The sequence below is a fragment of the Eleginops maclovinus genome, chromosome 14 (assembly GCF_036324505.1).
Source record: "Eleginops maclovinus isolate JMC-PN-2008 ecotype Puerto Natales chromosome 14, JC_Emac_rtc_rv5, whole genome shotgun sequence".
In the NCBI taxonomy this organism is placed as follows: Eukaryota; Metazoa; Chordata; class Actinopteri; order Perciformes; family Eleginopidae; genus Eleginops; species Eleginops maclovinus.
In genome coordinates, this window is record NC_086362.1 from 818,298 (window position 1) to 845,858 (window position 27,561).

The 27,561-nt window shown below is 44.3% G+C and overlaps 4 protein-coding genes across 6 annotated transcripts; 3 read left to right on the forward strand and 1 right to left on the reverse strand.

The window, feature by feature from the left end:
* Nucleotides 1-1,245: 1,245 nt before the first annotated feature.
* Nucleotides 1,246-11,832, forward strand: LOC134876145 (mucin-2-like). Of its 2 annotated transcripts, XM_063901021.1 has the most exons (5): nucleotides 1,246-1,419; nucleotides 3,574-4,238; nucleotides 4,718-4,879; nucleotides 4,961-5,165; nucleotides 5,376-11,832. In XM_063901021.1, exons 2-5 carry the CDS (start codon nucleotides 4,094-4,096, stop codon nucleotides 7,585-7,587), a joined length of 2,724 nt encoding a protein of 907 aa, XP_063757091.1. In that variant the 5' UTR covers nucleotides 1,246-1,419; nucleotides 3,574-4,093; the 3' UTR covers nucleotides 7,588-11,832. The 2 variants fall into 2 exon arrangements, with proteins under 2 accessions (XP_063757091.1, XP_063757092.1); XM_063901022.1 differs by lacking the exon at nucleotides 1,246-1,419 and having other exon boundaries at nucleotides 3,520-4,238.
* A 213-nt stretch (nucleotides 11,833-12,045) lies between these two features.
* On the reverse strand, nucleotides 12,046-25,547 carry LOC134876176 (steroid 17-alpha-hydroxylase/17,20 lyase). Of its 2 annotated transcripts, XM_063901077.1 has the most exons (10): nucleotides 25,359-25,547; nucleotides 15,149-15,296; nucleotides 14,876-14,996; nucleotides 14,604-14,742; nucleotides 14,191-14,420; nucleotides 13,951-14,037; nucleotides 13,493-13,690; nucleotides 13,102-13,268; nucleotides 12,450-12,553; nucleotides 12,046-12,311 (listed from the first exon to the last, which is right to left on the reverse strand). In XM_063901077.1, the coding sequence occupies exons 2-10, from the start codon at nucleotides 15,196-15,198 to the stop codon at nucleotides 12,046-12,048; spliced, it is 1,362 nt and encodes a 453-aa protein (XP_063757147.1). In that variant the 5' UTR covers nucleotides 15,199-15,296; nucleotides 25,359-25,547. The 2 variants fall into 2 exon arrangements, with proteins under 2 accessions (XP_063757147.1, XP_063757146.1); XM_063901076.1 differs by lacking the exon at nucleotides 25,359-25,547 and having other exon boundaries at nucleotides 15,149-15,372.
* LOC134876188 (early growth response protein 4-like) lies at nucleotides 20,434-23,048 on the forward strand. The gene is made up of 2 exons (XM_063901099.1): nucleotides 20,434-20,599; nucleotides 20,957-23,048. Exons 1-2 carry the CDS (start codon nucleotides 20,479-20,481, stop codon nucleotides 22,090-22,092), a joined length of 1,257 nt encoding a protein of 418 aa, XP_063757169.1. The 5' UTR covers nucleotides 20,434-20,478; the 3' UTR covers nucleotides 22,093-23,048.
* LOC134876273 (spore coat protein G-like) lies at nucleotides 23,142-24,431 on the forward strand. The gene is made up of 2 exons (XM_063901256.1): nucleotides 23,142-23,186; nucleotides 23,892-24,431. Exons 1-2 carry the CDS (start codon nucleotides 23,142-23,144, stop codon nucleotides 24,429-24,431), a joined length of 585 nt encoding a protein of 194 aa, XP_063757326.1.
* Nucleotides 25,548-27,561: the final 2,014 nt, after the last annotated feature.

Here is a 27,561-nt window from a genome sequence, read left to right on the forward strand (position 1 = left end):
TTTGGAAATAACATTTTTTTCTAATAAATCCACAAGTGGATCCATCATAACCCTCTTTTCCAGGCTCATAAATCCCAAATAAAACACATAAATAAATACAAATATTTTTAAATTAGGACTACATATAAAGGCAATAACTCATAGGGGGTTGTAAATAAAATGCAGTCGTTAAAATGGTTAAACCCCCCTGATCTAAAGCATTATAGCAGCTGTAATACAAATAAATAAATAAATAATCCCTCTTGTTGCTAGGAGCGGCAGCCTCGCGCAGCGCGCCCTCTGATTGGCCCGCAGCTCGTCCCCGCGGGCCAATCAGAAGCGAGTGCGTCCGCCATGAGAATCCATAATCCCCCTTCTTCTTTATTATCATCAATGCTACAATTTATTACCAACGATACGTCAAAAAACCACTTCTGTGTCACTAACTATTCCTTTGATCGATATTTCCGCGCAGGAATCTGGATATTAATGTGTGTTTTTGTCACAAAATGCAGAATAAACACGTTTGTTTTTCTAATTAGAAAAGAACATGATCTTTTTTGTTGTTTCGTAGTTTATTTAGTGTGTTTCTCCCCTGGTTTCTCCACACACAGATGACCCTAAACTGCTGCTGCTGTTACCGGCTGCTACTGTAATGGCGGGGCTGTCCAGGTACCAAAACAAGCACACACTCGGTTTCCGGTTTGAGTAAAAGCCTGTTCTGCTTTACAAAATAAAAGTGTTATCTGCTAATTACATATCGGTTGTATGATTTCGATAAAAAAACTATTTTATACATCAAGATTAATTTCTGCACTGTTGTAGTTTTTAGATTATCGAAGCCAGAATCAGCATGTAAAAGAATAATGGTTTCAAACGTTAAATGTTAAAAATCTATTTATATCTGGATAAAAGTATTGTACATATATTTTAAAGTCATTCAAAAGGGTTCATTATAAAGGTCAATACAATAGTTTGGTGTAGGGAAATGGTAAGTGTCTTTCTGATTTATCCCTATTTTTAATTTTAATTTGACATTATTTTATTTTACAGATAATTTTCTCATCCCTAATTTGGATTAATTATTTGTTTTTTAAAGAATGGAAAATGTCGTATTTTCAAATCTATATATATACTTTCAAGCTATGCACCACCACCTAAATCAAATGGGGGCTCCCATCGTTCATATATGTCCTGCTCTTACTCTGAAATCCCCCCTATCGACCGGGCGGAAGTGAGTGCTGCGGCTGTGCGCGCTTCACGAGCCGCTGGAGCTGATGGCGGCTGGCGGAGGGAGAGGAGGGAGAGAGAGGAGACACCGAGAGGAGAGAGAGAGGAGGCCGAGCACCGAGCACTGACACACCGACCCCTGCTCCCTGACCAGGCCCAGAACCGCAGCCCGCAGGCAGGCAGAGCGACGCGCAGCAGCCCGGTGCAGCGGTGCGTTGTTTTTGTTTATTATCGGTACCGGAGGGGTGGGGGGTGGTGGAGGGGGGGGGTCTTACCGGAGGGTCGCTCTGCAGGCTGTGCATGTACTCACTGCAAATGTGTTAATATATACTGCAGTCAGAGTGCTGTGATGTGTGTATTTGTATATTAGTGTGTGTTATATACATGTAGTGTGTACACATATGTGTTTTTGGTTATCAGAAGCGTGCATTGTGGGGGAGAGGGGGGGCTAGGGCCCGGATTCAACAGCAGTCCTTATTAGGATTGCACCGTACTTCCTACTATAATTAAATACCACCGTTTGTACCGATTTATCTGACTGCTCTGATGGTTTAAGGGCCAATCCAGGCGTATCAAATAAGTAAATACAAGTGGAGCCACTTTGTGATATCAGTCATTGATTTATATAATTATTTTCAGATATTCTCAAAAATTAAAGTGATGAAATCTTTAATTCTTCGCGATTATTTTCGTCAATTTACAATAAAGAAACGTGGATATTCTCGTAGATTTCAGAGGTAAATCAACGATAAAAAACACAAAACAATGTTTCAAAAAAAGATTCGATATATACGTTTTTATATCTGAGATTACACGCACCATCATTTTTTGGAATCATACTGATAATTTAGAAAAAAATCGATGTGAGACTTGCAAGAAATAATCGTAAAAGATGACAGATTACAAGATGACAAAATAATACATTTGCAGGAAAAAAACAGACATTTCTTGGGATTAAACTCGTAATTTACGAGGAATAATATGGACATTTACAGAGAAAAAACAACATATTCAAAGTCGTAAATTTCTACAATTATAAAGTTGTAATTTTACGCGAAAAGAAAACTCTGTTTTTCACTTTTTATCTTGCTGAGGTTGAAATAATATTATTAGGGATTTATTTTGCGAGGAAAGATAGGGAAATATTTTCAGAGATTAAAGTAGCAAATTCACAAGAAAATAAAAAGCCGAAATCTGATTGAAAAATGCCACAAATTGACTAAAAAAGATAATATTGTTTTGTTCAATTGGACCAATGACAGATATTCAGATAAAAAGTTGATAAACTAATCAAATTATACTTTGTAATGGGATTTTCCTATTAGAAAATCATGGTCATTTCGGCGTAAGATCACCACCACTCATAATATTTACCAAATATCACAAGGATCGGGACTTTAACGCAATCATTTAAGTCTTAAAGTAACTTTATTATAAGCTACTTAGATGCAAAGGGATGTACTGTAAAAGGAATATTGTATGTACAGTTATTTATATCATATGTGTGTGTATGTGGGGTATTCAGGTGTTGTATTTAAGTGTGTGTTGTTTTTATTGACCCTGTCACACTGTCCTATACTGTAGCAACTCTCCACAGACCACCTACGTTTGCTGCAGTGTGTGTGTGTGTGTGTGTGTGTGTGTGTGTGTGTGTGTGTGTGTGTGTGTGTGTGTGTGTGTGTGTAAAGCCTTGGGATTAAGGACATCTCTGCAAAGTGAGGGTCGTTCCTCTTGTTGGTTTAATGTTCAGGGTTTCCCTTACAAGTCAATATGAGCTTTAAAAAAACACGTAGTTTAAACCAGTAATTATATTTATTTAAATTTCTATACTGATGTAATTTAATTGGGAATCCTGCAAGAAAATAACACACATCTTATTTTAAAGTATTGAAGTTATTTATTTGTTGAATACTTCTGTTTCCTGACATGCAGCCTAGTACAATTCAAATGAATACATATAGATAAAGACAAAACAGGAAAAAGGATCTCTTTTCTGGCAGGATTTTGAGTGTCAATAAAGAAAGGGAAGTGTTGTTTTTTTAAGTCGGACTTGAATTATTTTTTGACCCTCTTTAAGGTCAGGGTCTTCAGATTGCAGCATGTCATTAACAGCCCTCAGAAGTACACAAAAACCAGCATGTGTGTGTGTGTGTGTGTGTGTGTGTGTGTGTGTGTGTGTGTGTGTGTGTGTGTGTGTGTGTGTGTGTGTGTGTGTGTGTGTTGTGGATAGAGAGGCAGCTCTGTGTCGGGTTGTGGTTTGAGTTTCTGCAGGGATGAATTTCAAACAGGCCTGTAGTAGTGTGTGTGACGTGCTGTCTTGTTGTCTGTCAATAAACTATTGTCTTTTCTCTGTCTCCGGTTCAGGACCTCGTATCGCCCGTCATCCTGTCTCGCTCATAGACTACAGCTGCAGTTCTTGTAGTATTTAGTTGCAGCAGTCAGCACTTTTACCTGTGAAACATCAGAGGGGTTTTAGTCAGAAAGGTGACCTCTGAAGTGGATTACAGCAGCTCTAAATTCTTTTAATTGAAACATTTTAATGCTAACAAGCCTGGAAAGACTAGCTTAGCTTAGCCATGTTTGTTGTCTGATATCTGACATCTAACTGCCAGGATCGCAGCCACTTCACTGTGAAAATCTCCAAAAAGTCTCTTAAAAATGTAGATTATCCTAATTATTAAGCTACTTGCAGTCAGGAGCTAACAGCTAGCACAGCAGTTCCAAACCAAACACTATTCAGAAAACACATTCAGATTTCTAGAAGGAAAATGTAGTTGGGACTTACGGCCACGGTTAAGTGTTTGGCAAGCTAAAGGCTTGTTAGCAGCTAGTGGTGAGCGGGCAGCGGTGGCGCGGGGCTAGCTCCGGGCAGAGCGGGGGTGCGATGGAGTACCACTCCGGTGGCAGCCTGCCCCTGCTGGGGAGACCGCGGTACTGCCCTGGAGCTAACGCTAACGGAGGGTACCTGTGTGAGACGGGACACTGCTGCGGAGAGACTGGATGCTGCACGTACTACTACGAACTCTGGTGTAAGCATGTTTCAAGTAAAGTGTAGGAACTACAGGTCACATGACTCAACGTCAACACTGCTAAGCTAAAGGAGGCTAATGTTGGGCTATAAAGGAACTACAGCACGGTCACATGACTTCACGTCACCACCGCTAAGCTAAAGGAGGCTAATGTTGGGCTATAAAGGAACTACAGCACGGTCACATGACTTCACGTCACCACCGCTAAGCTAAAGGAGGCTAATGTTGGTCGTTTAGTAGTTTTGATTTGTAGTAATGGAGAGTAACTAGCTACATTTGCTGTGCTAAAGTACACATTTGAGGTGCTTGTACTTTACCCAAGTATTTTAATTTTACACTTCTACTGCTACAGATTCATTACCAGTTACTTTATAAATTCAGATTTTGACATACCATCTCTTCAGCTGGTGTTAACCACAGACCTGATTTCAGGATACCAGAGACACTCAGTGACTCAGTGACTGTAATTCTGTGTGCAGGGTTCTGGCTGCTGTGGACCGTCCTCATCCTGTTCAGCTGCTGCTGTGCATATCGACACCGCCGAGCCAAACAGAGAGTCCAGCAGCAGCAGAGACAGCGAGAGATCAGCCTGCTGGCTTATCATGGAGCTAACTCATACCCGTCCTCCATGCTGGACCTCAGTAAGACCCCCGTCAACATGTTATGGCCCTTATTGGCCAAAGAATGCAAAAACACAAACTCTAACTTGTACCTATCTTAAGGTTTCTTGGCGTCCCTGAAGCTGCCATCCTATGAGGAGGTTGCAGCTCAACCCTCCACCCCTCCCCCACCCTACAGCTCGGTGTTCACCACCCCTCGTTACCCTCAGCCCCCCCGAACCAGTGACCCCCATTTGCTAACGCAACACGACCCGCTACTTCACCGACCGCTCAGCGACGGCCCCTCCTCCCTCAGCTCCGACAACAGGTAACAGTGATGCTAACGCTAGTGTTGTGTCCCTCAAGACAAATAATTCTAAATTTCTGGATGACTCTAACATTGTCATAACTTTCATGGCTGTCACAGGGTTGTCTCTTTCTTGAGATATCTAGAAACTACATTTACACCACACAAGCTAGTGCTGCTACCTCATGATTTCATAAATCCATGAGTAATGAATGTGCATCTTTCCTTTAGCTCCAGTTGTTCCTGCGACTCCTGCTGCCCGTCCTCGCCATGTAGCTCCTCTTTATCGGCTGCTGTCACGTATGAAACCGACACCAGCCACGCCACGACACCCAGCGAGGCCCCGCCCCTGACGCTCGACGTCACCATGGAGACCATCACCGCCGCGGCATCTCGTTTGGAGGTAAACGAGTCCCGACGTTTGGTTTCTGAGAAGATGGTGGGCTCAGTGGCCGTTGAGATCGGAGATGAAGACGTTTCCAGAGTTACGGACTCATCGGTTCCCAGCCAGGATGTTACGGTGGCGGTTGTTACCAGGGCGGCCTCCCCTCTGACCACCCCGGGTTTAGAGGTTGTTCTTTCTATTGGTACTACATCTCCCATCATGCAACAGCTTGACTTAGCACCATGTACCCCGACACTCAGCACCAGTAGTACTCTCCCTAGTCCATGTGAAGTCCAAATAATAAGCATTGATGGTCCATCTGAGGAAACTATCCCAACAACAAAAAACACCTCATTGTCAGGCCCTTCCACCCCAACAGATAGCACTTCTTTTGATACAGACAACGTTCCCAGTAGCCCAACCTCCGAACCAGTATCAGATGTTGGAAGGACTTTGGCATTGATAAGTGAAGCATCTAATCTCCCAAGCCAGGACCCAAATCCTAGCCTTGTGCCAATCCTGGCACCTTCAAACCTTACCCAAGCCTCAGTACCTTCAGACCAAACCCAAGTTCCAGAACCAGTACCCACAAATGTAAGCCCCTTTACAGAACCAGTAACCACAAGCCTTCCACCAACTCCTTCACCTTTAAACCTTACCCTAGTTTCAAACCTTCAACCTAAATCCACCAGAGTCCATGACTGTGAATCCAACCCTATTTTAAAACCAGCTCCTGCAAACCTGACCCTTGCCAACCACACCCCGGATCTAACAAGAACTTTTGATACAGCCAACGTTCCCAGTAGCCCAACTTCAGTACCAGCATCAGATGTTGAAATGACTTTGGCCTCGATAAGAGACGCATCTAAACCCTCAAATCCAGACCAAAATCCTAGCCTTGTGCCAATCCCAGTGGCTTCAAACCTTACCCAAGCTCGAGAACCAGTACCCACAAACCGAAACGCCTTTCCAGACCCAATACCCACAAGCCTTCCCCAAACCCCAGACTCTTTGCCTTCAAACCACACCCTATTTCCAGACCTACAACCTCAGATCCATATAGTTCCAGACTGTGAATCCAACCCTATTCTAAAACCAGTCCCCAAAAACCTTCCCCTTGCTACAGAAGCACCTAAATTAGAACATTTACAAATACAAGAACCATCACCTGGGTCAGGTCTAGCCTTGGTTCCTCCCATCCTGACATCAGGCAAGAACCTAAACCACAGTTCTGTTGCTATTCTGGTTGCTTGTCAAGATCCAGTCCCAGAGTCCGCCAAACAAGACCTGATCAGTCCGTTGCCATCAAATGTCCCGGCTGGATTTAGTTCTGGATCTTGTACAAGTGTTGGTTCCAGAACAAGTCCAATATCTGTTCCTGCTCCATTGCTAACACCTGCATCCTCCCCTTCCTCTTGCCCAGCAATAACCATAGAAGCATCTTTTAGCCCAGCAGCCCTCACCCCATCCTCACCCCTCTCCCTCCCCACCCCTCCCTCCCTGTCTTCAACCTCCCTCCCAGCCCCGGCTTTACTCCTGGACCCCCTCACTGCAATGCACCAGTCCAACAAAAGTGGATCTTCTTCTGGCCACGCTTCCTCCCTATCCCCCTCGCCTCGTGCTACCCAGTCACCCCCGAAACAGACCTTATTTTCCCCCTGTGTGGATATCTTTGAACCTGGACCTCCAAACTGGGAGGACGGAGAGGATGACCAGGAAACTGAGGACAACGACGAGGAGGAGGATGAGGACATGGGAGCCGATGAAAGCCAGTATAGACATCGGCGACTTACCGGCGACTCTGGCATCGAGGTGTGCAGGTGTCGGGTGGAGGATGAGGAGGAGGAAGAAGAGGAAACGAAGGAGGATGGCATTCGAGAAGGAGGTGGAGAAAGGGATAAAAAAGGAGGTGGGAACAGTGGTCTTCATGACAGCGTGGACTGCCCGGCCCGAGGTCAGATCACCGCAGGGGAGGGACTCGTACTGTGTACCTCCACCAATACTCCGATGTCCGAGGAAGGCGCCTCCGAAGTCGTCATTGTCGTGGAGTCCGTGTGATTGACAGGAAGTGGGCGGAACAAACCATTTGTCATCAAGGCAAGGGTTGAAGTTAATGATGGCCTTCACCCCTTAGGACTGTTTGATTGTCCTGTAACCAAGGAAGTTTTAAACACAGATGATTGTGATTGCGGTTACGTCACATCACACAGCAATTGTTTGTCAGTTCAGCAAAGGTGTGGGACTGTAGGAGGAGATTCAACAGGAAGCTCGTGATGAAAAGTTTTAGTCAGTTATGGTTTGGAGGTTTCTGCATGGAGAGGCATTTGCTTAAACTGCATCCAGGGTTGATCTTAGGCCAACATCTCAGTTGCATTTACAAAATCAAATGTACTATATGTAATGCAGAAGTCCCAGACAAAGCCACCAAATGATTTACATCAGCTAAAACATAGTTAAAGTTAAAGATAAATAACCCACTCTGTTTTGCCCTACACCACCAACTCCAACAGTATACTTGCGTGGTCCGATGACGCTTGCAAGACATAAACATCTTTCCCTTAGCTACCGTCAGTCCCAAATCAAACATGTTCCCCAGAAATGACGTTTCCTTTTTTGCGTCTGTCACCACTGATAAAAACTTTAAATAGTTTAGCAGAAGACATGTGGCTCGTCTCGGGCGATGACGCCTGGTTTTGACACAAGAAAAACTGTCCACTTTGGACACGAAAACCGACTATTGTGGGCGGATGATTCACTCCGACTGACAGAGGGACAACTGATTCACTCGTCAGAAAGCTTACTTTTGATGTTAAAGTCTGCCAGGAAAGGGAAATTAGGGAAACGGTTTCTCAGATTTGATGTTTTCATGACAACTTGATCCTGTATGGAAGATTTCTGGGTTTTTTCTGTGCGTCAGCGGACAAAAGCTTTTTGCATAAATAGGAACAAACAATAGACACTTTCAGGCAGAAACAAAGCCCCAAACAAAAGCGAACACGTCATCATTACCGTCTTTGTCTCTGAAGTTGAGGACGGATACAACAGAACGTTGTAGAAACCAAACAATCTAGAGTCTCATCTCTAGAATATTCCCTTTCTGCATCCCTGCATTCATAACCATCTCCCTTTTTATCACTCAACACCTTCTGTTCTATTCTGATCCATGAATCAACAAGTATTTTAAGGCCCGAAAATGACAGTAATCTGAATCCTGTTAAAGAATTAGAGAATATATCATTTATTTTAAGGACGTGTGGATATTGATATTTTCAGAAAGACTTAAAGGTAGAGTATATTTTGTCAATGATAGAGAAAACATTTTGGTTGTACATGCTGGTGTATGTCCAATTAGTGAAGAGCAATATTTTTCATCAGCGAGAGTCTGTATATAAATGACGCCCCCTTAACAAAAACACAAAAAAAGCTAAAGCGTTGTGTTGACATTATCTACCCCAGGAAAGCAGACTTTGATTTGAAACTCAATGAAAATCTATCAAACATCAGAGTTTTCTACAAAATGTCAGATTTTCACCCAACAGCAGTGCAATGATTGTAAGTCATTTCCAACACACTTTACGGAGGTCTGCAACACACGTGTGCTAAGCTGTAGAAGTCCAAAAGAATGTCATGACAATACAGCGACTGTTTGTTGTACATTTATATTAAAACAGTTCATATAACTGTGCCAGCAGGTGGGGAAAGGTGCTCCCACAAAGCTGTTTCAGTAAGATGGGTGTTGGTCCAAACCAGCTGTCAGAGGGTGTCGGAAAAGTCACCAGAGAGCAAAGTCTGACCTTTAGCTAATGAGAGAAAGAGAGTACCGAAACCAGACGTGTTCAAATGTCGTGTTAGAAAGTTAAGAAACGGGGAAAGGAATAGAATCCTGGAGGCGGTCACTTGACGATTGACACAGATGTCATTAACTCAACCTTCTCCGATGTAAAGACCTCCAAGGTCTGACCCACAAACCCTGTGTCCATGCTGCATCACAACGCGGACTTCACTACCCATTTCTTCCAGAAGGACGATGGGTTTACCTGTGCAGACAAGGCTCTGTTGGACCTCGTTACGACAGACGCAATGTCCTGCCGTGGAAAAGGACGCGAGTGGACTTCAGTGGCAGCAACAGAGCGCACAGTTTCTACGTCTAAATCTGGGAGTCAGATTGTAAACCAACGTGCACAAGATTGGATTCATACGTGGACGGATTTATGATCCAATCTTTTGTTTTTTAAACCTTTTGTGGAGCTGAATTCACAGAAATCTGGTTCTGAGCAAACGTGGACGTCAAAGAGAGCTCCACCTTCGATTGAACCTAGGCCAACTCCGCGCCTGTGGAAGAGTTTGTAGAGGCTTAAAGGACCCTTCTCGAGGGTCATACCTAGCCGTTGATGTTGTGGTTGATGGTGTTTTTTGTTTACCTGAACTAATAAGGTTATATATCTCCATGGTTAAAAGAGTGCCATTTCTACTTGACAACTGTTAGCGTTAGATGGAGCGGCTCTCGCTCTGCGTGGGTGTGGACTTTCGACCTGAGTGACTGGGAAATGTTCGGTCCAAATCTGTCTGTTGTAGCTCGAGTTCCCGAAGGCTCTGCGGCTCTGAAGTCAGCCTCGTGAAAAGGGAAATATCTGCCAAATAATGGGGGATTTTACCCACATTTCCTGACAGAACTAAGAGGTTTATTGCATTGTCTGCAAGGCAATAACAGAACTTGATTGGTGGGTATCTTGGTCTTGTTTTGGTTATTTTGCGTGTAGCTGAACTCGTAAATGTTAGGGGGTTTAATCCCTAAAGATACTCCTTGTGCTGGAAGACATTTAGTCTTCCACCAATTGACTGATAAAACCTTTGGAAATGACCCTGAAAACGAGGCTGATGTCAGGGCTTTTAAAGCGTTTGGAAACCTCCTATTTATCTCTTTTTGTTGAGAAATACGTTGAGTCAAACCGGGGCAAGTTTTTCATCAAATGTTGGCCTCTGATAGATCGTCTCACGCTGACTGAGTTCACATTGACGAGGAAGGACTCCTGTATGACTGTAAAACAAATGGGTTCATTTAATCAAAGATTGGTCCCTAAATGTCCCAAAAAAGTAAATGTTTTTCACAGTTTTCTTTGGAAAACTAAAAAGATCTAAAAATGCAGGACAAACCAACAAAAATCAACATTTGGCAAAGTGTTTAACCTCAAACTGAAGCTTAAAAACAAACTTCTTGAGCGATAACTGGTCCCCGTGTGATGTGAACCCAGTCACACAACTGTGGCCTCATTCAATGTCTTTCAACAACGTTCACCTGTTCCACCAGGATATTGGAATTAGCTTCACCTGTGGTGTTTGACAAATGATTTACTTTACTAAACACGTCCGTATGTTCCTGCGTCTAAATACTGTTTTTATCCCGCTGTCTCTCCTCTGCTGTCCTTCCTGTCTGCATGAGGTTTCCGACAGAGGAGGAGTGGAAGGACGCAGAGGAGGGACTGGTCTTTGAAATCCCTTAATATTACCATGATAACGATGCTAATTATTAGAAATACTAAATTATTAGTGAGTGTGTATGTGTGGATGTATGTGTGTGACCTAACTAAACCAGCCTGTTCTAAAGTGTGTGAAGATATACTGAATAAAAACTGTCAAAGCTAATAAGTCTGTCTTCACTGCTACTAATGAGGAAAACAAATCTGGAGATGAATCATTATTTATTGATGAAAACGTGATTAAAGTTACACTCAAAACACAGCAGGAGGTTAATCATGGTTTCATCATTTAAAACCGTAGATTTAGATGGTCCGATCTAACCTACATATTGTTTTAAATTACAAGTGAATGTTTAAGATAGCTTAGCATTAGCAGTGCAGCTACGAGCTATCCTAGCATTAGCCTATGTTTACAGTTTTTTGATTTGTATTTTTGCTGATTATCTTATGCTTAAAAGAGTTTTTAAGTAGAGGTTACTCTGCAGACATTTCCCTCTTTCCATCGTCTTGGTTAAACACTTACTACATAACATTTTGTAGAAAGTATCAAGCTTACTTTGTCTAATTTTACCCACATATTTTCCTCATTTGAAAAGAAGGTTAAGATATATTCGTGTTAGGTAAAACATTTTAAGCACTAGTGAAATATTTGTGTTTTGCAGTTTTTTTCAAGCCATCCAAAAGCATGTTGCTATCCTGGTCTGTGATGATGTCAAAAAGGAAAGTCAGCTGTTTCCAAGACTCTGAACCGGCCTTGCAACCTGCAGTAAGAACTGGTTCATGTCAAAAAATGCTCCTGAATCCTAAATAAAATCTGTAAATCACACGTCTTGATCTAAACATTTTACTTTGAATAAATATAAAGCAAACTATTCATTTACGTAACCTTTATTGAATGATATATGATTACTGTCACACTAATAGAGGAATAGTAGTGTGCACATTAACATAATATGTGTTTGAGGATTTTAGAGTTAAATCATGTAAATGTGATCTTAATCACCATATTGTAGTTTAGTGATCGTTAACCCCGCCCCCTTCACTTGGCCCCACCCTCCCAACCCTCCGTCGGAGTGACCACGACCTTATAAGGCAGCGGTTGCAGGACCACGCCCAGCCGCCCCTGCAGGTTGGGCGGGGAAGCCCCGTCAGGCAGCTTGAAGCTCATTCGCTGGAGCAGAGAAGACAGGAAGAGGAACAGCTCCAGCCTGGCCAGCGATTCGCCCACACAGACTCGAGGTCCCGCCCCAAACGGCATGAAGCAGGGGGGGGTCACCCGCTGGCCCCGGTCGTCAAGGAAACGGTCTGGAGAGGGAAGGTGGTAAAAGGCGGGAAAACAATGAGGAGATTCGGGAAAACAAACAGGAAAAGTAGTGAAAAGGCGGGAAAACAAAGGTGGTGTGTTCAGGTGGAGTGTAGGTTTCTCCATCTGGCGTGTTTTACCCGGGTTAAAGAGGTCAGGTTTGTCCCAGTGTTCGGGGTCGTGGTGAATCGCCCACATGTTCACCAAAACTCGAGTCCCACGACCCACCGGGTGACCTCCAATACTGAGAGAGAGAGAGAGAGAGAGAGACAGAAAGCGAGACAGAGACAGAGAGAGAGAGACAGCGAGAGAGACATAGACAGAGAGAGAGAGAGAGAGAGAGAGAGACAGCAAGAGAGAGACAGAGAGCGAGACAGAGAGAGAGAGACAGAGACAGAGAGAGAGAGAGAGACAGAGACAGACAGCGAGACAGAGAGACAGACAGCGAGACAGAGAGACAGACAGAGAGACAGACAGAGAGACACAGAGAGACAGAGAGACAGACAGAGGGACACAGAGAGACAGAGACAGAGAGACAGACAGAGAGACAGACAGCGAGACAGAGAGACAGACAGAGAGACACAGAGAGACAGAGACAGAGAGACAGACAGAGAGACACAGAGAGACAGACAGCGAGACAGAGAGACAGACAGAGGGACACAGAGAGACAGACAGCGAGACAGAGAGACAGACAGAGAGACAGACAGCGAGACAGAGAGACAGACAGAGGGACACAGAGAGAGTTTTCTGCAGCTTATTATTTCCATTATTGAAAAACTCTCAGGTATTTACCTGCTGTCCGTCATGGCGGTGTGAGGGATCAGGACTGGACTGACCGGTCTGATCCTCATGCCCTCGTTGATCACACACTCCAGGTACGGCAGCCGGCTTCGATCCGACACACACACCGGACGCTCACCCACCTGCTTGTCCAGCTCTGCCTGCACCCGCCGCTGCACCTGCACCACGAATAATACCTTTACTGAGCACACACAGACACACAGAGAATACACACACACACACACACACACACACACACACACACACACACACACAGAATACACACACACACACACACACACACACACACACACACACACACACACACAGTATACACACACACAGTACACACACACACACAGTACACAGTACACACAGTATAGGGTCCAGGTTAACTCCTGACCGGGGGGTGGTGCACTAGGTAGGCCAGGATCCACAGCAGCGTGGTGGATGTGGTTTCCACGCCGGCCCCGAACGCCTCGGCCGCCGTCATCAGGACGTGATCGTCTGTGATGCCCCCCCCCTCCTGCTGAACCCCCTCCCCCTGACCCTGAAGCAGGGCATCCAGCAGGTCGCGGGGGGGGCCGTCATTCAGAGACGCCTGCAGCAGATCCAGGATTTAATTGAGGTATTCAGGAACACGCTTGTACAGACAATAGTTACGCTACAGGAAAATGGAGGATGCGCAAAAAGTCCAGAAAATAAATACATTTAAATTAGGAAGAAAAGAAGGAAGAATACAAACCATAGCATAATAAAAACAGCTGGAAGTGTCCTGTATAAAAGCCTAACCCCATATCAAAGTAGTTCAGTAGTTTTAGTAGAAACTGTACTTTTTAAACTTCAATCCTGATTTCTCACCTTGTGCTCCTCCAGTTTGCGGGACAGCAGCCGGTCTCTGACGGTGATGCAGTCCTTCAGCGTCCTCAGACACCTGTTCGGAAACACCTGAGGAAAGATGTGTGTTTACAGTAAGGAAAGTAGGGATGTCTTTTTAAAGGAAGAGGACTTTTGTGGAAGGTCATTGCCTTTTTGCAATTTTGGGGATTTGAAAATAGAACATCAGCAGGAGAACATTTTTTTTAAATTTAGGAACCCTACCTTCATCCAGGGGTAGATGTCCACCAGCCCCCCCCCAGCGATGGTTTGCACGATGCCGTCATTGTACCGCATCACCTCCTGCAGCTCGGTGTCGCCGTGGCGATACGTGGAGCTGAACACCAGCGTGCAGACCACGTTAGTGACCGCCCTCGTTACCGCGGGAGACGGGTCGAAGCCCCGCCCCCCTCCTGACAACAGCTCCACGCAGAGGTCGTCCACCGAGGACAGGACTGCAGGAAGTACATAGACACATAAAAACCGTTCAGGAAAAGCATAAACTTGATCAATATACAGTTTTGTATTTGATGCATTGTTCTTTATTCTGCAGTATTATGGTATGTCCTGCAGGCCTCCTGTTCCAGCACACTGCCATGATTTCCTCAGTATAAGTATTCATGGATCATGTTTAGTACCGATGTCCTGCAGGCGCCCGCTGCCCTCCCCGAACAGACTGAAGGAGTTGTGGACGAGGCGTCGGTGGAGCTTCCAGAGAGGAGAAAAGTCTGAGAAGGCGATGTCTTTGCCCCCCCGAGTCAGCAGGTCTGTGGTCACCTGCAGGAGGAGATAAAAAAGAAGATTACAATGAATTGTTTTCTGTCTTTTTCCTCTATTTTCGGTACTTTTTCAGATATTTAGACAAATATTTTGTAAAACTGTAAGTCTTTTTATGAAAGTCACCCCTCACCATGAAGGGTCTCCCAGCGAACTCCCTCCCCCGCTGCAGCAGCACCTCTCTGGCCTCCTGATGCCGGTTCAAAACCACAGAGAGGTGAGGGCCGAGCAGCAGGGAAAACACAGGGCCGTACCTCAGAGACAGGAGGATAGGGTAGAACATTTCAGAGAATACAGAAAGAAATCACAGAAAATATACAGAAAGAAAACTGAGAAAGAAAAAGAAAAGAAACACAGAATAAAAAACAGAAATCCAGAAAAAACCTTCTTGGGATTTCTTCCTTACCTGTGTCCCAGCTCACTGAAGAGGAGGTGGGGGGGGAGACCTCCTCCCATCCAGGGGAGGCTGCCCAGCAGGGGGAGAGAAGGGAGAGAGGGGAGAGAGCCGCGAGCCGGGGAGCAAACCAGGAGGAAGAGGAGCAGGAGGAGGATGGCTGCACCAACGAAGAAGAAGAGGGGGGGAGAGGGCGGGAGGAGGGGAGAGAGAGACGAGAGGACACGAGAGGACATGATGAGAGGAAGTGAGGAGAGAGGACAGGGAGGCAGCTTATATACACACTCTCCAAGGTCTGTGTGTGTGTGTGTGTGTGTGTGTGTGTGTGTGTGTGTGTGTGTGTGTGTGTCAGCCTTGATGTTATCAGCTGTGTGTCCGAGGAGAGAGAGACCACGTCACTGTCCCGACACACACTTTAAGGAGAGTAGTTACAAGAAATTCAGTTTCAGTTGAGTTTTCAGAAATATTTCTGGGTAATGTAGGCGGAAGGGCTTTGACTTTGAAGGGAGAGCTACAGACGACAGAAAATGAAGGCAAGCTGAGTCTGTGTGTGTGTGTGTGTGTGTGTGTGTGTGTGTGTGTGTGTGTGTGTGTGTGTGTGTGTGTGTGTGTGTGTGTGTGGGCGAAGTAAGAGACACTGTTGCCATGGCGCTGTGCCACCCTCTGCTCCGTCCACCTGTTATAAATCACACACACACACACACACACACACACACACACACACACACACACACACACACACACACACACACACACACACACACACACACACACACACACACACACACACACACACACACACACACACACACACACACACACACACACACGTTTACAGCTGCAGTTCCTCTCCCGGCCACTAGAGGCGGCTTCATTTCTCAGGAAAAACTTTGATTTTATTCTGGTATTTAAATCAACTGAAGAAACCCTCTTATAATGTCTGATGGTATGTCCTGTAACTAATAACAGATAGTGATTATAAAAAATAAGCGGCAGAAGCATCTATAATAAAAGCTAATAATTACTTAAAGCTGTACCTTGATTGCATCACAGCGCAGTGTGTTGGATAACCTGCTGTGTGTATTCCAGTCATCCCCTGACCTCCTGAATAAACCCTCTCACACTCTGTCACCGTCTGCAGGTTCAGCACCACGGACCGCGCCGCATCTACTGCATGCTGAATACAAGTATATATATATATATATATATACACACACAGTGTGTATATATATATATATATATATATATATATATATATACACACTGTGTGTATATATATATATATATATATACACACTGTGTGTATATATATATATTTAAATACCTCACAGCTCCATATACAGTATGACATTCCTGCACGTGCACCTTCGCCATGATGCTGTCACCATGGAGACGAGAGGAGATTGAGGGGAAGCGTTACATAAAGAGGAAGTGAAGAGCTTTAGCTCAATGTGCAATTATTATTGTTGTTGTTTTTAACCTATCGTTGAAGATTTAATCTTTCTGATCAGGCTACATCCCTTTACTACAACAGCAACAACAACAACAACAACAACAACAACAGCAGCTAAATCCATCATATGTTTAAATCTTTAAAGAGTCCTCTCCTGCTGATGTTCAGGTGTATATCAGTATGTAGCGTCTCTACTTTAAAGAGTCCTCTCCTGCTGATGTTCAGGTGTATATCAGTATGTAGAGTCTCTACTTTAAAGAGTCCTCTCCTGCTGATGTTCAGGTGTATATCAGTATGTAGAGTCTCTACTTTAAAGAGTCCTCTCCTGCTGATGTTCAGGTGTATATCAGTATGTAGAGTCTCTACTTTAAAGAGTCCTCTCCTGCTGATGTTCAGGTGTATATCAGTATGTAGAGTCTCTACTTTAAAGAGTCCTCTCCTGCTGATGTTCAGGTGTATATCAGTATGTAGAGTCTCTACTTTAAAGAGTCCTCTCCTGCTGATGTTCAGGTGTATATCAGTATTTAGAGTCTCTACTTTAAAGAGTCCTCTCCTGCTGATGTTCAGGTGTATATCAGTATGTAGTGTCTCTACTTTAAAGAGTCCTCTCCTGCTGATGTTCAGGTGTATATCAGTATGTAGAGTCTCTACTTTAAAGAGTCCTCTCCTGCTGATGTTCAGGTGTATATCAGTATGTAGAGTCTCTACTTTAAAGAGTCCTCTCCTGCTGATGTTCAGGTGTATATCAGTATGTAGTGTCTCTACTTTAAAGAGTCCTCTCCTGCTGATGTTCAGGTGTATATCAGTATGTAGAGTCTCTACTTTAAAGAGTCCTCTCCTGCTGATGTTCAGGTGTATATCAGTATGTAGTGTCTCTACTTTAAAGAGTCCTCTCCTGCTGATGTTCAGGTGTATATCAGTATGTAGAGTCTCTACTTTAAAGAGTCCTCTCCTGCTGATGTTCAGGTGTATATCAGTATGTAGTGTCTCTACTTTAAAGAGTCCTCTCCTGCTGATGTTCAGGTGTATATCAGTATGTAGTGTCTCTACTTTAAAGAGTCCTCTCCTGCTGATGTTCAGGTGTATATCAGTATGTAGTGTCTCTACTTTAAAGAGTCCTCTCCTGCTGATGTTCAGGTGTATATCAGTATGTAGTGTCTCTACTTTAAAGAGTCCTCTCCTGCTGATGTTCAGGTGTATATCAGTATGTAGTGTCTCTACTTTAAAGAGTCCTCTCCTGCTGATGTTCAGGTGTATATCAGTATGTAGTGTCTCTACTTTAAAGAGTCCTCTCCTGCTGATGTTCAGGTGTATATCAGTATGTAGTGTCTCTACTTTAAAGAGTCCTCTCCTGCTGATGTTCAGGTGTATATCAGTATGTAGAGTCTCTACTTTAAAGAGTCCTCTCCTGCTGATGTTCAGGTGTATATCAGTATGTAGAGTCTCTACTTTAAAGAGTCCTCTCCTGCTGATGTTCAGGTGTATATCAGTATGTAGTGTCTCTACTTTAAAGAGTCCTCTCCTGCTGATGTTCAGGTGTATATCAGTATGTAGAGTCTCTACTTTAAAGAGTCCTCTCCTGCTGATGTTCAGGTGTATATCAGTATGTAGAGTCTCTACTTTAAAGAGTCCTCTCCTGCTGATGTTCAGGTGTATATCAGTATGTAGTGTCTCTACTTTAAAGAGTCCTCTCCTGCTGATGTTCAGGTGTATATCAGTATGTAGAGTCTCTACTTTAAAGAGTCCTCTCCTGCTGATGTTCAGGTGTATATCAGTATGTAGAGTCTCTACTTTAAAGAGTCCTCTCCTGCTGATGTTCAGGTGTATATCAGTATGTAGTGTCTCTACTTTAAAGAGTCCTCTCCTGCTGATGTTCAGGTGTATATCAGTATGTAGTGTCTCTACTTTAAAGAGTCCTCTCCTGCTGATGTTCAGGTGTATATCAGTATGTAGTGTCTCTACTTTAAAGAGTCCTCTCCTGCTGATGTTCAGGTGTATATCAGTATGTAGAGTCTCTACTTTAAAGAGTCCTCTCCTGCTGATGTTCAGGTGTATATCAGTATGTAGAGTCTCTACTTTAAAGAGTCCTCTCCTGCTGATGTTCAGGTGTATATCAGTATGTAGTGTCTCTACTTTAAAGAGTCCTCTCCTGCTGATGTTCAGGTGTATATCAGTATGTAGAGTCTCTACTTTAAAGAGTCCTCTCCTGCTGATGTTCAGGTGTATATCAGTATGTAGAGTCTCTACTTTAAAGAGTCCTCTCCTGCTGATGTTCAGGTGTATATCAGTATGTAGAGTCTCTACTTTAAAGAGTCCTCTCCTGCTGATGTTCAGGTGTATATCAGTATGTAGAGTCTCTACTTTAAAGAGTCCTCTCCTGCTGATGTTCAGGTGTATATCAGTATGTAGAGTCTCTACTTTAAAGAGTCCTCTCCTGCTGATGTTCAGGTGTATATCAGTATGTAGTGTCTCTACTTTAAAGAGTCCTCTCCTGCTGATGTTCAGGTGTATATCAGTATGTAGTGTCTCTACTTTAAAGAGTCCTCTCCTGCTGATGTTCAGGTGTATATCAGTATGTAGTGTCTCTACTTTAAAGAGTCCTCTCCTGCTGATGTTCAGGTGTATATCAGTATGTAGAGTCTCTACTTTAAAGAGTCCTCTCCTGCTGATGTTCAGGTGTATATCAGTATGTAGTGTCTCTACTTTAAAGAGTCCTCTCCTGCTGATGTTCAGGTGTATATCAGTATGTAGTGTCTCTACTTTAAAGAGTCCTCTCCTGCTGATGTTCAGGTGTATATCAGTATGTAGTGTCTCTACTTTAAAGAGTCCTCTCCTGCTGATGTTCAGGTGTATATCAGTATGTAGAGTCTCTACTTTAAAGAGTCCTCTCCTGCTGATGTTCAGGTGTATATCAGTATGTAGTGTCTCTACGTTAAAGAGTCCTCTCCTGCTGATGTTCAGGTGTATATCAGTATGTAGTGTCTCTACTTTAAAGAGTCCTCTCCTGCTGATGTTCAGGTGTATATCAGTATGTAGTGTCTCTACTTTAAAGAGTCCTCTCCTGCTGATGTTCAGGTGTATATCAGTATGTAGTGTCTCTACTTTAAAGAGTCCTCTCCTGCTGATGTTCAGGTGTATATCAGTATGTAGTGTCTCTACTTTAAAGAGTCCTCTCCTGCTGATGTTCAGGTGTATATCAGTATGTAGTGTCTCTACTTTAAAGAGTCCTCTCCTGCTGATGTTCAGGTGTATATCAGTATGTAGCGTCTCTACTTTAAAGAGTCCTCTCCTGCTGATCCTGCTCCATAGTGAAGTTACTGTGTTATGTTCTGGAAGTAAACAAAGGAGTCCAATGGAGGCACTTTAGGGAACTCAGGGATTTCAGCCTCTGCAGACCATTGACATGCACTAACGCCTATGAGAGGGAACTCTTTAACCCTGTTACTGTACTCCACTATACTTCCTCACAGCTTCCTCACCTACAGTTGCTCCTCTCCTCCCTCTCTGTATTGGATGTAAAAACTCACATAAACTCAGATAATTTTCGGAGTCTTTCACAACAACACCTCCACCCCCTCCCCCCTCCCCCCTGCTGCCGCAGTGTAGGAAACCCCGCTCCCCTCTGCTGCTGCTGCTGCTTCGTCACCTCCCGCCTGTCCTTATATGGTGCGGGGATCCCAGCGTCACAACCGGAAGTAGTTCCATGTTTGGGCAGCTACAGAGCGGCTCGGCGGGGGGAATCCCTGGCGCCGGAGCCGACCAATAAGGAGGCGCCTGGAGTTACCTAGGAGACGGAGAGTATAAAAGCTGCTGAGGCAGAGAGCATCCTCACACAGCACCGAGCTTTACCGGAGGATTTATCCGAACACACACACACAACACACACAGTATGCTCCTGCAGCGCGAGGACAGCTTCATGTCGGACTTTGAGGATGCTTGCAGCGCTTGGGTGGACAGTGTGGGGTCCAGCCCCAACAGCGACTCTGAGGGGGGGTCCCCCATCTGCCAAGGTGCGTTCACGAAAATTAGAGATTGATGAGAAATTGTGCAGAACGTGTGTTCAGGAAATGTGCACATTTAGCGTTAATATTAATATATCACTTTATATAATATTGACCTTATTTGCATATTGTATTTATTGTAGTTATTTGTTGGACTAAGTGCACATTTTAACAATCAGGCTATTTTGAATTATTTTATTTTATTTCTAAAATAGAGCAATTGTACTTTTTTAATTTTTTTAATTCTGCTCTAAAATAGTTGATAATGCACCCTGCTGCATGCATCACTGTGTAGGCTGCTGCCCACTGACGAGTTATTATGCAATGACAATAACACCCCCCCCCCCCCCCCTCCTCCTCCTGCAGTTTTCTCTCCGGGAACAGACGCCTCTGACTCGGATTTCTTCTCCGACTTTAGTGACTGCTCCTCGGACTCCCTCTCTCCTTCCCTCGGCTACAGCAGCAGCTTCTTCCCAGAGCCGGAGGCGGCATCACCGGGGGGTCTGAGCAGCACCGCGGACGCCATCCTCAACATGATCACGGAGATCGTGGGGATCTGCACCGAGATGGAGCATGACTCTTCCCCGGATCTTGCAGCACCTTCCCCGGCTGCAGCATCCCCTTCCTCCCCCCTCTTTGCTCCATCACCATCACCGTCTTCTTCATCTGCACCCCCCAGCACTGACGCGAGCCCCCCTTTGCCTCCCCTGGTTTCCCACCCAGTTGTGGTGAAAAGTGAGTTTTTGAGCTCCAGCTGCAGCAGCGGGTGTTCCCACTCTTCCATGCCCGGGAATGAAGTTCTGTTCCCGGGCAGTGCGGACTCTCTCCTCCCGCTGTCGGCCCTGGAGCAACAGGTGGATGTTTGTGACTTCATCGACTCTCTGCTGAGCTCTGATGCCGGGCAGGGGGACCTGAAGCCCGGGTGGGAAGTAAAGCAGGAACCGCTGGGGCTGGAGGACTGGCTGAAGGGGTTCCCGGTAACGGGGGGGGATCCCGGTAACTACGTCATCAGCAGACCGGTGGTAAAGACCGAGATTTTCTCCCCCCCCACACTCCCCTCCACAGTGGACGCGCATCTGCTCTCCTCCCTTCTGCAGGGTGCGTTCCCGATAGTCAACATCAGCAGCGTGCACGCAGCCCCCAAACAGTCACGCGCGGGGAGAAGAGCATCCGCGCCGAAAGCAAAACCTTTCACGTGCACGATGCACGGGTGCGAGCGCCGCTTTTCGCGCTCCGACGAGCTCAACAGGCACGTGCGCATTCACACTGGACAGAAGCCCTTCACGTGCAGCATCTGCTCACGCAGCTTCAGCCGCAGCGACCACCTGACCACGCACACGCGCACGCACACGGGGGAGAAGCCCTTTTCGTGTGACGTGTGTGGCAAGAGATTCGCGCGCAGTGACGAACGGAAGAGGCACGGGCGTGTGCACGTGAAGCAGCAGCTCCGTGCGCAGATGATGGCCGCCTACTCGCTGGCCGTGAACGCACCTGGAGTCTGAACATGAACTGATTATTAATACTGCAGAGAAAAAGAAGTTAATACTACTTCCGGTTTGAACCGTCAACTGGAAAAAGCGTCCGTGTGACGTCACACAGGTGTTCCTCTCACTGTGCATTTGTGCAGGAGGAAGCAGCTGCAGGTGGAACTGCAGACTGAGGACTTTAAACAGTGGAGAGAAACTAAGTACTTTCACTTAGGTATGAGATACCTGTCCTTCACCTGAGTATTTCCATGCTTCCTTCTACTTCTACTCCTCAACAGTTCAGAGGCAAATGGTGTACTTCTACTCCACTACATGTATTCAATACCTTCAGTTAATTTACAGATTCTGATTACTGATGGTAAATATAATCCCTTAAATCAGACTGTAGTTCACCTGCAGTAAATCCAGCAGCTACCCTGCAGTATACAAAGCCATTCAAACTAGCTGCACCTTTACCAGCTCTGAGAACACTTTAATGATCAATCATTATAAAACATATCAGAGATATTATTCTGAAATGGACCAATCAGACAATGACTACTTTTACTGTCGCTACTTTAAGTACATTTAGAGGAGAGTACTTTCTACTTTCACTGTAACGGAGTTCTCCTGGTACTTCTACTTTTACTCCAGTATCAGATCTTCTCCCGCCTCCGGTTTAGAAGAGAAACCGTCCGACTGTAAAATATTTCTGCATGACAACAAACTGAATGTCCGGATGTCGTGAAGCTGTTTCCACTCAGAAAATATTTCTATGTTTGTAACACATCTCTATTTTTCTAGTTTGTCTACCTCTTTGTGTGTGTTTTACATGGAGAGCGTACATATATGTACATGTATATATGTACGGTATATATATTTATAGGAGAACACGAAGCCAGATTTCTATGGCGGATTATTGTGCGATGATGTCACTTTTTTCTATGAAATGAGTCTTCATTCTGGTGTTGAAGCACATTGCTCTATAGCACACACGGCTGTGCAGGTTATTGATATTAATGTTCATGTTTTCATCGTTCTGCATGGAGGCTGCTGCTGTCAATAAAACTGAATTACAGCTAAACATGTTTCCCTTCTTCAGTCTGCACGACGAACATCAACAGCAATCTGTACTTCACACCTCAGGCCTTTACACCATGGGGAAACACCAGGGCTTTTATTTTGAAAGGTTAAGATCTGGTAGAAAAATCATGATTAAATCTAGTATCGTCATATCATAAACTCTGCTCCTTTGGAGCGTTTTAAGATGCAGAAGTTAAAAAAGAAACATAAAAATGAAATTATTCTGCCCTGTAACGCTGTGTGAGATAACAAAAACAGAACCAGCACCAGAAACACCCTCCTCCTCCTCCTCCTCCTCCTCTTCCTCATCTTCTTCCTCTTCATCATCACAGATTTTCAGTGGGATTCATCATCAACAGGCTGCCGTTGCTAGGCAACACATGTTTCCCATAATGGTCCCCGTCACTCTGACAAGCCGAAGGTCGCGTTGCCGTGGAAACAGCAGCATAAAACCGAAGGAGATTAAAAAAATGTTTTCACACAGGCTGATGTGAGTCACCTCCACATCCCATAATACATATCACAGCCAGGATGATTATTCACGTTAAGGATTGAAAACGACGACTCCATGTGAAGGACTGAGGGCCCAAAGTGTCTCAATTAGAGATTTAACAACCAGGAAGTGAGTTAGAAAAGACTACAAAACACTTCAAAGGACTACAATATGTGAAGCTGCAAAGAGATGAAGAGAGCAAAAACACTACAAAGAGACCTGTAAGGACTACAAAGAGACCTGTAAAGAGACCTGTAAGGACTACAAAGAGACCTGTAAGGACTACAAAGAGACCTGTAAAGAGACCTGTAAGGACTACAAAGAGACTCGTAAGGACTACAAAGAGACATATAAGGACTACAAAGAGACATATAAGGACTACAAAGAGACCTGTAAGGACTACAAAGAGACCTGTAAAGAGACCTGTAAGGACTACAAAGAGACCTGTAAGGACTACAAAGAGACCTGTAAGGACTACAAAGAGACCTGTAAAGAGACCTGTAAGGACTACAAAGAGACCTGTAAGGACTACAAAGAGACCTGTAAGGACTACAAAGAGACCTGTAAAGAGACCTGTAAGGACTACAAAGAGACCTGTAAGGACTACAAAGAGACCTGTAAAGAGACCTGTAAGGACTCCAAAGAGACCTGTAAGGACTACAAAGAGACTTGTAAGGACTACAAAGAGACATATAAGGACTACAAAGAGACTTGTAAGGACTACAAAGAGACATATAAGGACTACAAAGAGACTTGTAAGGACTACAAAGAGACATATAAGGACTACAGAGACATATAAGGACTACAAACAGACTTGTAAGGACTACAAAGAGACCTGTAAGGACTACAAAGAGACCTGTAAGGACTACAAAGAGACTTATAAGGACTACAAAGACACCTGTAAGGACTACAAAGAGACCTGTTAGGACTACAAAGAGACTTATAAGGAATACAAAGACACCTGTAAGGACTACAAAGAGACCTGTAAGGACTACAAAGAGACCTGTAAGGACTACAGAGAGACTTATAAAGACTACAGAGAGACTTATAAAGACTACAGAGAGACTTATAAAGACTACAGAGAGACTTATAAGGACTACAGAGAGACTTATAAAGACTACAGAGAGACTTATAAGGACTACAGAGAGACTTATAAAGACTACAAAGAGACTTATAAGGACTACAAAGACACCTGTAAGGACTACAAAGAGACCTGTAAGGACTACAAAGAGACCTGTAAGGACTACAGAGAGACTTATAAAGACTACAGAGAGACTTATAAGGACTACAGAGAGACTTATAAAGACTACAGAGAGACTTATAAAGACTACAAAGAGACACACAACTATAACAAGGAGTCAAAACAACTACAAAAAGAGGAAAACAACAGAAGAGGACAAAACGACCAAAACCATTACAGAGAAGACGCAAAATGTCATTAAAGAAACTCAAAAGGGATTCTGAAAGATCCCCCAAGTCTTTCCTGGGAGACCAAAACAATCAGTGAGCTCAGAAAAGTGTCTCAAAAACCAAGCTGAAGTGTGTAAATGCTCTGCTGCCCTCCAGTGGTCTCCAGGCAGAACTACACCTCTTCTAACTTTATGTACTTTTCACTTCTGAAATGCTAGAAAATGTACAAGAGTACTGTTACATATATGTACATGTATACAAGTACACAGCCTCACCCGAAAATTCATTACATTAAGTGTAAGTCACCTGTACTCACCAGTAAGACGTCATTCTGAGTCCTGTTCACCTGAAGTCCTCCCTCAAACTGATCAGGGTATAAATGCACCCTCCGTGCATCATAAGAACACATTTTAACGAGTCAAACCCGCAATTACACGACCACAAACACTAGCAGGATCCACTGTTAGCATGTTAGCTACACCTGTTGGTGACGCACCGTCGAAGGTGTGTTTGTTTTGTGACACGGAGCGTGCCGGGCGGCGGTGCGTTAAATCACTGCTGAGTGAAGCCTTTTTTAATTGTATAATTTACTTGTATTTTTTAATAGTTTTTCTACAATTCATGGGGAACAAAATGTATAGGAAATTATAATCTGTTGTAAACTCAGGAATTAATCGGAGTAGCTGTTTTATATATTAGCATATTTATTTTCTAATAAATTCAGGTTGAGACTTTTACTTGTGATGCTGTTTCAAGGTTTTATTGGTCATATGCACAGCAGATACAACGTATATGTTGGCAATGAAAATCTTATGTCCCATGCTCCTCCAACAACTCAACATACATGGTGCAGATAAGATAAATAAAATAGTGCAAAAAGAGAGAAGAATATTTACAATAACAACAAAGATTTGAGGATGTGAAATATATACATATGTGGAATACATTGAGAGTATTTAAATACTTTACACTGTGGAATGAGGAGGTATGGACAGATGCACATGTATAACGTATAACAGATGTATATGGCAGATATGTATAATATATAGATGTGTGTACTATAAACAGATGTGAGTAGACATTCACAGAGCTCAGGAGTTCAGCAGTCTTATAGCCTGTGGTATAAAACTGTCTCTGAGTCTGGTGGTCTTGGTCCGGATGCTGCGGTACCGTCTGCCAGACGGCAGCAGACAGAACAGATTGGTGCTGCGGTGAGGGGGGTCCTTTAATATCCTACCGGCCTTCTTCCTACACCGCTGGGTGTAGAGGTCCTCCATGGATGGCAGCTCCGTCCTGGTGATGTGCTGAGCAGTTTTCACCACCCTCTGTAGAGTCTTACGGTTGAGGGCGGTGCAACTGCCATACCAGGCGGTGATGCAGCCAGTCAGGATACTCTCGATGGTGCACCTGTAGAAGTTGCAGAGTATCCTGGAGTCCATGTTGAACTTCCGCAGCCTGCGGAGGAAGAAGAGCCGCTGTCGAGCCGTCTTGGATATGACCCTGGTGTGATGTGTCCATGTCAGGTCCTCACTGATGTTTACCCCGAGGAACCTGAAGCTGCTGACTCTCTCCACAGGAGTCCCGTCGATGGTGATGGGTGTGTGTGCCTCTCTCTGCCTCTTCCTGTAGTCCACAATCAGCTCCTTTGTTTTGCTGACGTTGAGATGGAGGTTGTTGTCCCTGGCACCAAGATGTCAGGGCTCTGACCTCCTCTCTGTACGCCGTCTCGTCGCCGTCTGTGATCAGGCCGATGACGGTCGTGTCATCAGCAAACTTGATGATGGTGTTGGAGCTGTGTGTGGCCACGCAGTCGTGCGTGAACAGGGAGTAGAGGAGAGGGCTGAGCACACAACCCTGAGGGGCTCCGGTGTTGAGGGTGAAGGTGGAGGATGTGATGTTCCCCATCCGCACTGCCTGGGATCTGCCCGTCAGGAAGCTCATGATCCAGTCACAGAGGGCGCTGTTGAGCCCAAGATCCCTGAGCTTAATGATGAGCTTGGAGGGCCCAATGGTGTTGAATGCTGAACTGTAGTCAATGAACAGCATTCTCACATAAGTGTTCCTCGGTCCAGGTGGGAGAGGGCAGTGTGGAGGGTGAGGGAGATGGCATCATCCGTGGACCTGTTTGCTCTGTAGGCAAACTGCAGGGGGTCCAGTGAGTCAGGGAGGGAGGAGGTGATAAAGGTTTGACTAACCGCTCAAAGCACTTCATGATGATGGAGGTGACTGCAACTGGGCGGTAGTCATTAATATCTTTCTGTGTTTCAAGCAAGAATTTGTTGTTTGAAACTGTTATTGTTTGTTCGTTTAAAAAAATGTCATGATCTAAAATAATAATAAACAATAATAAACAATAACAATAATAAAATATAATAAAAACATATTATAATAATAATAGAAATAAAATAAGGAGGAGACTCTTTGACTTTTACAAAAACACTTTATTACAGGTTTAGTAAATGTACATTTACATCAAATACAACACAACTCAATTTACCTAGAATAGGTAAATACAAAAG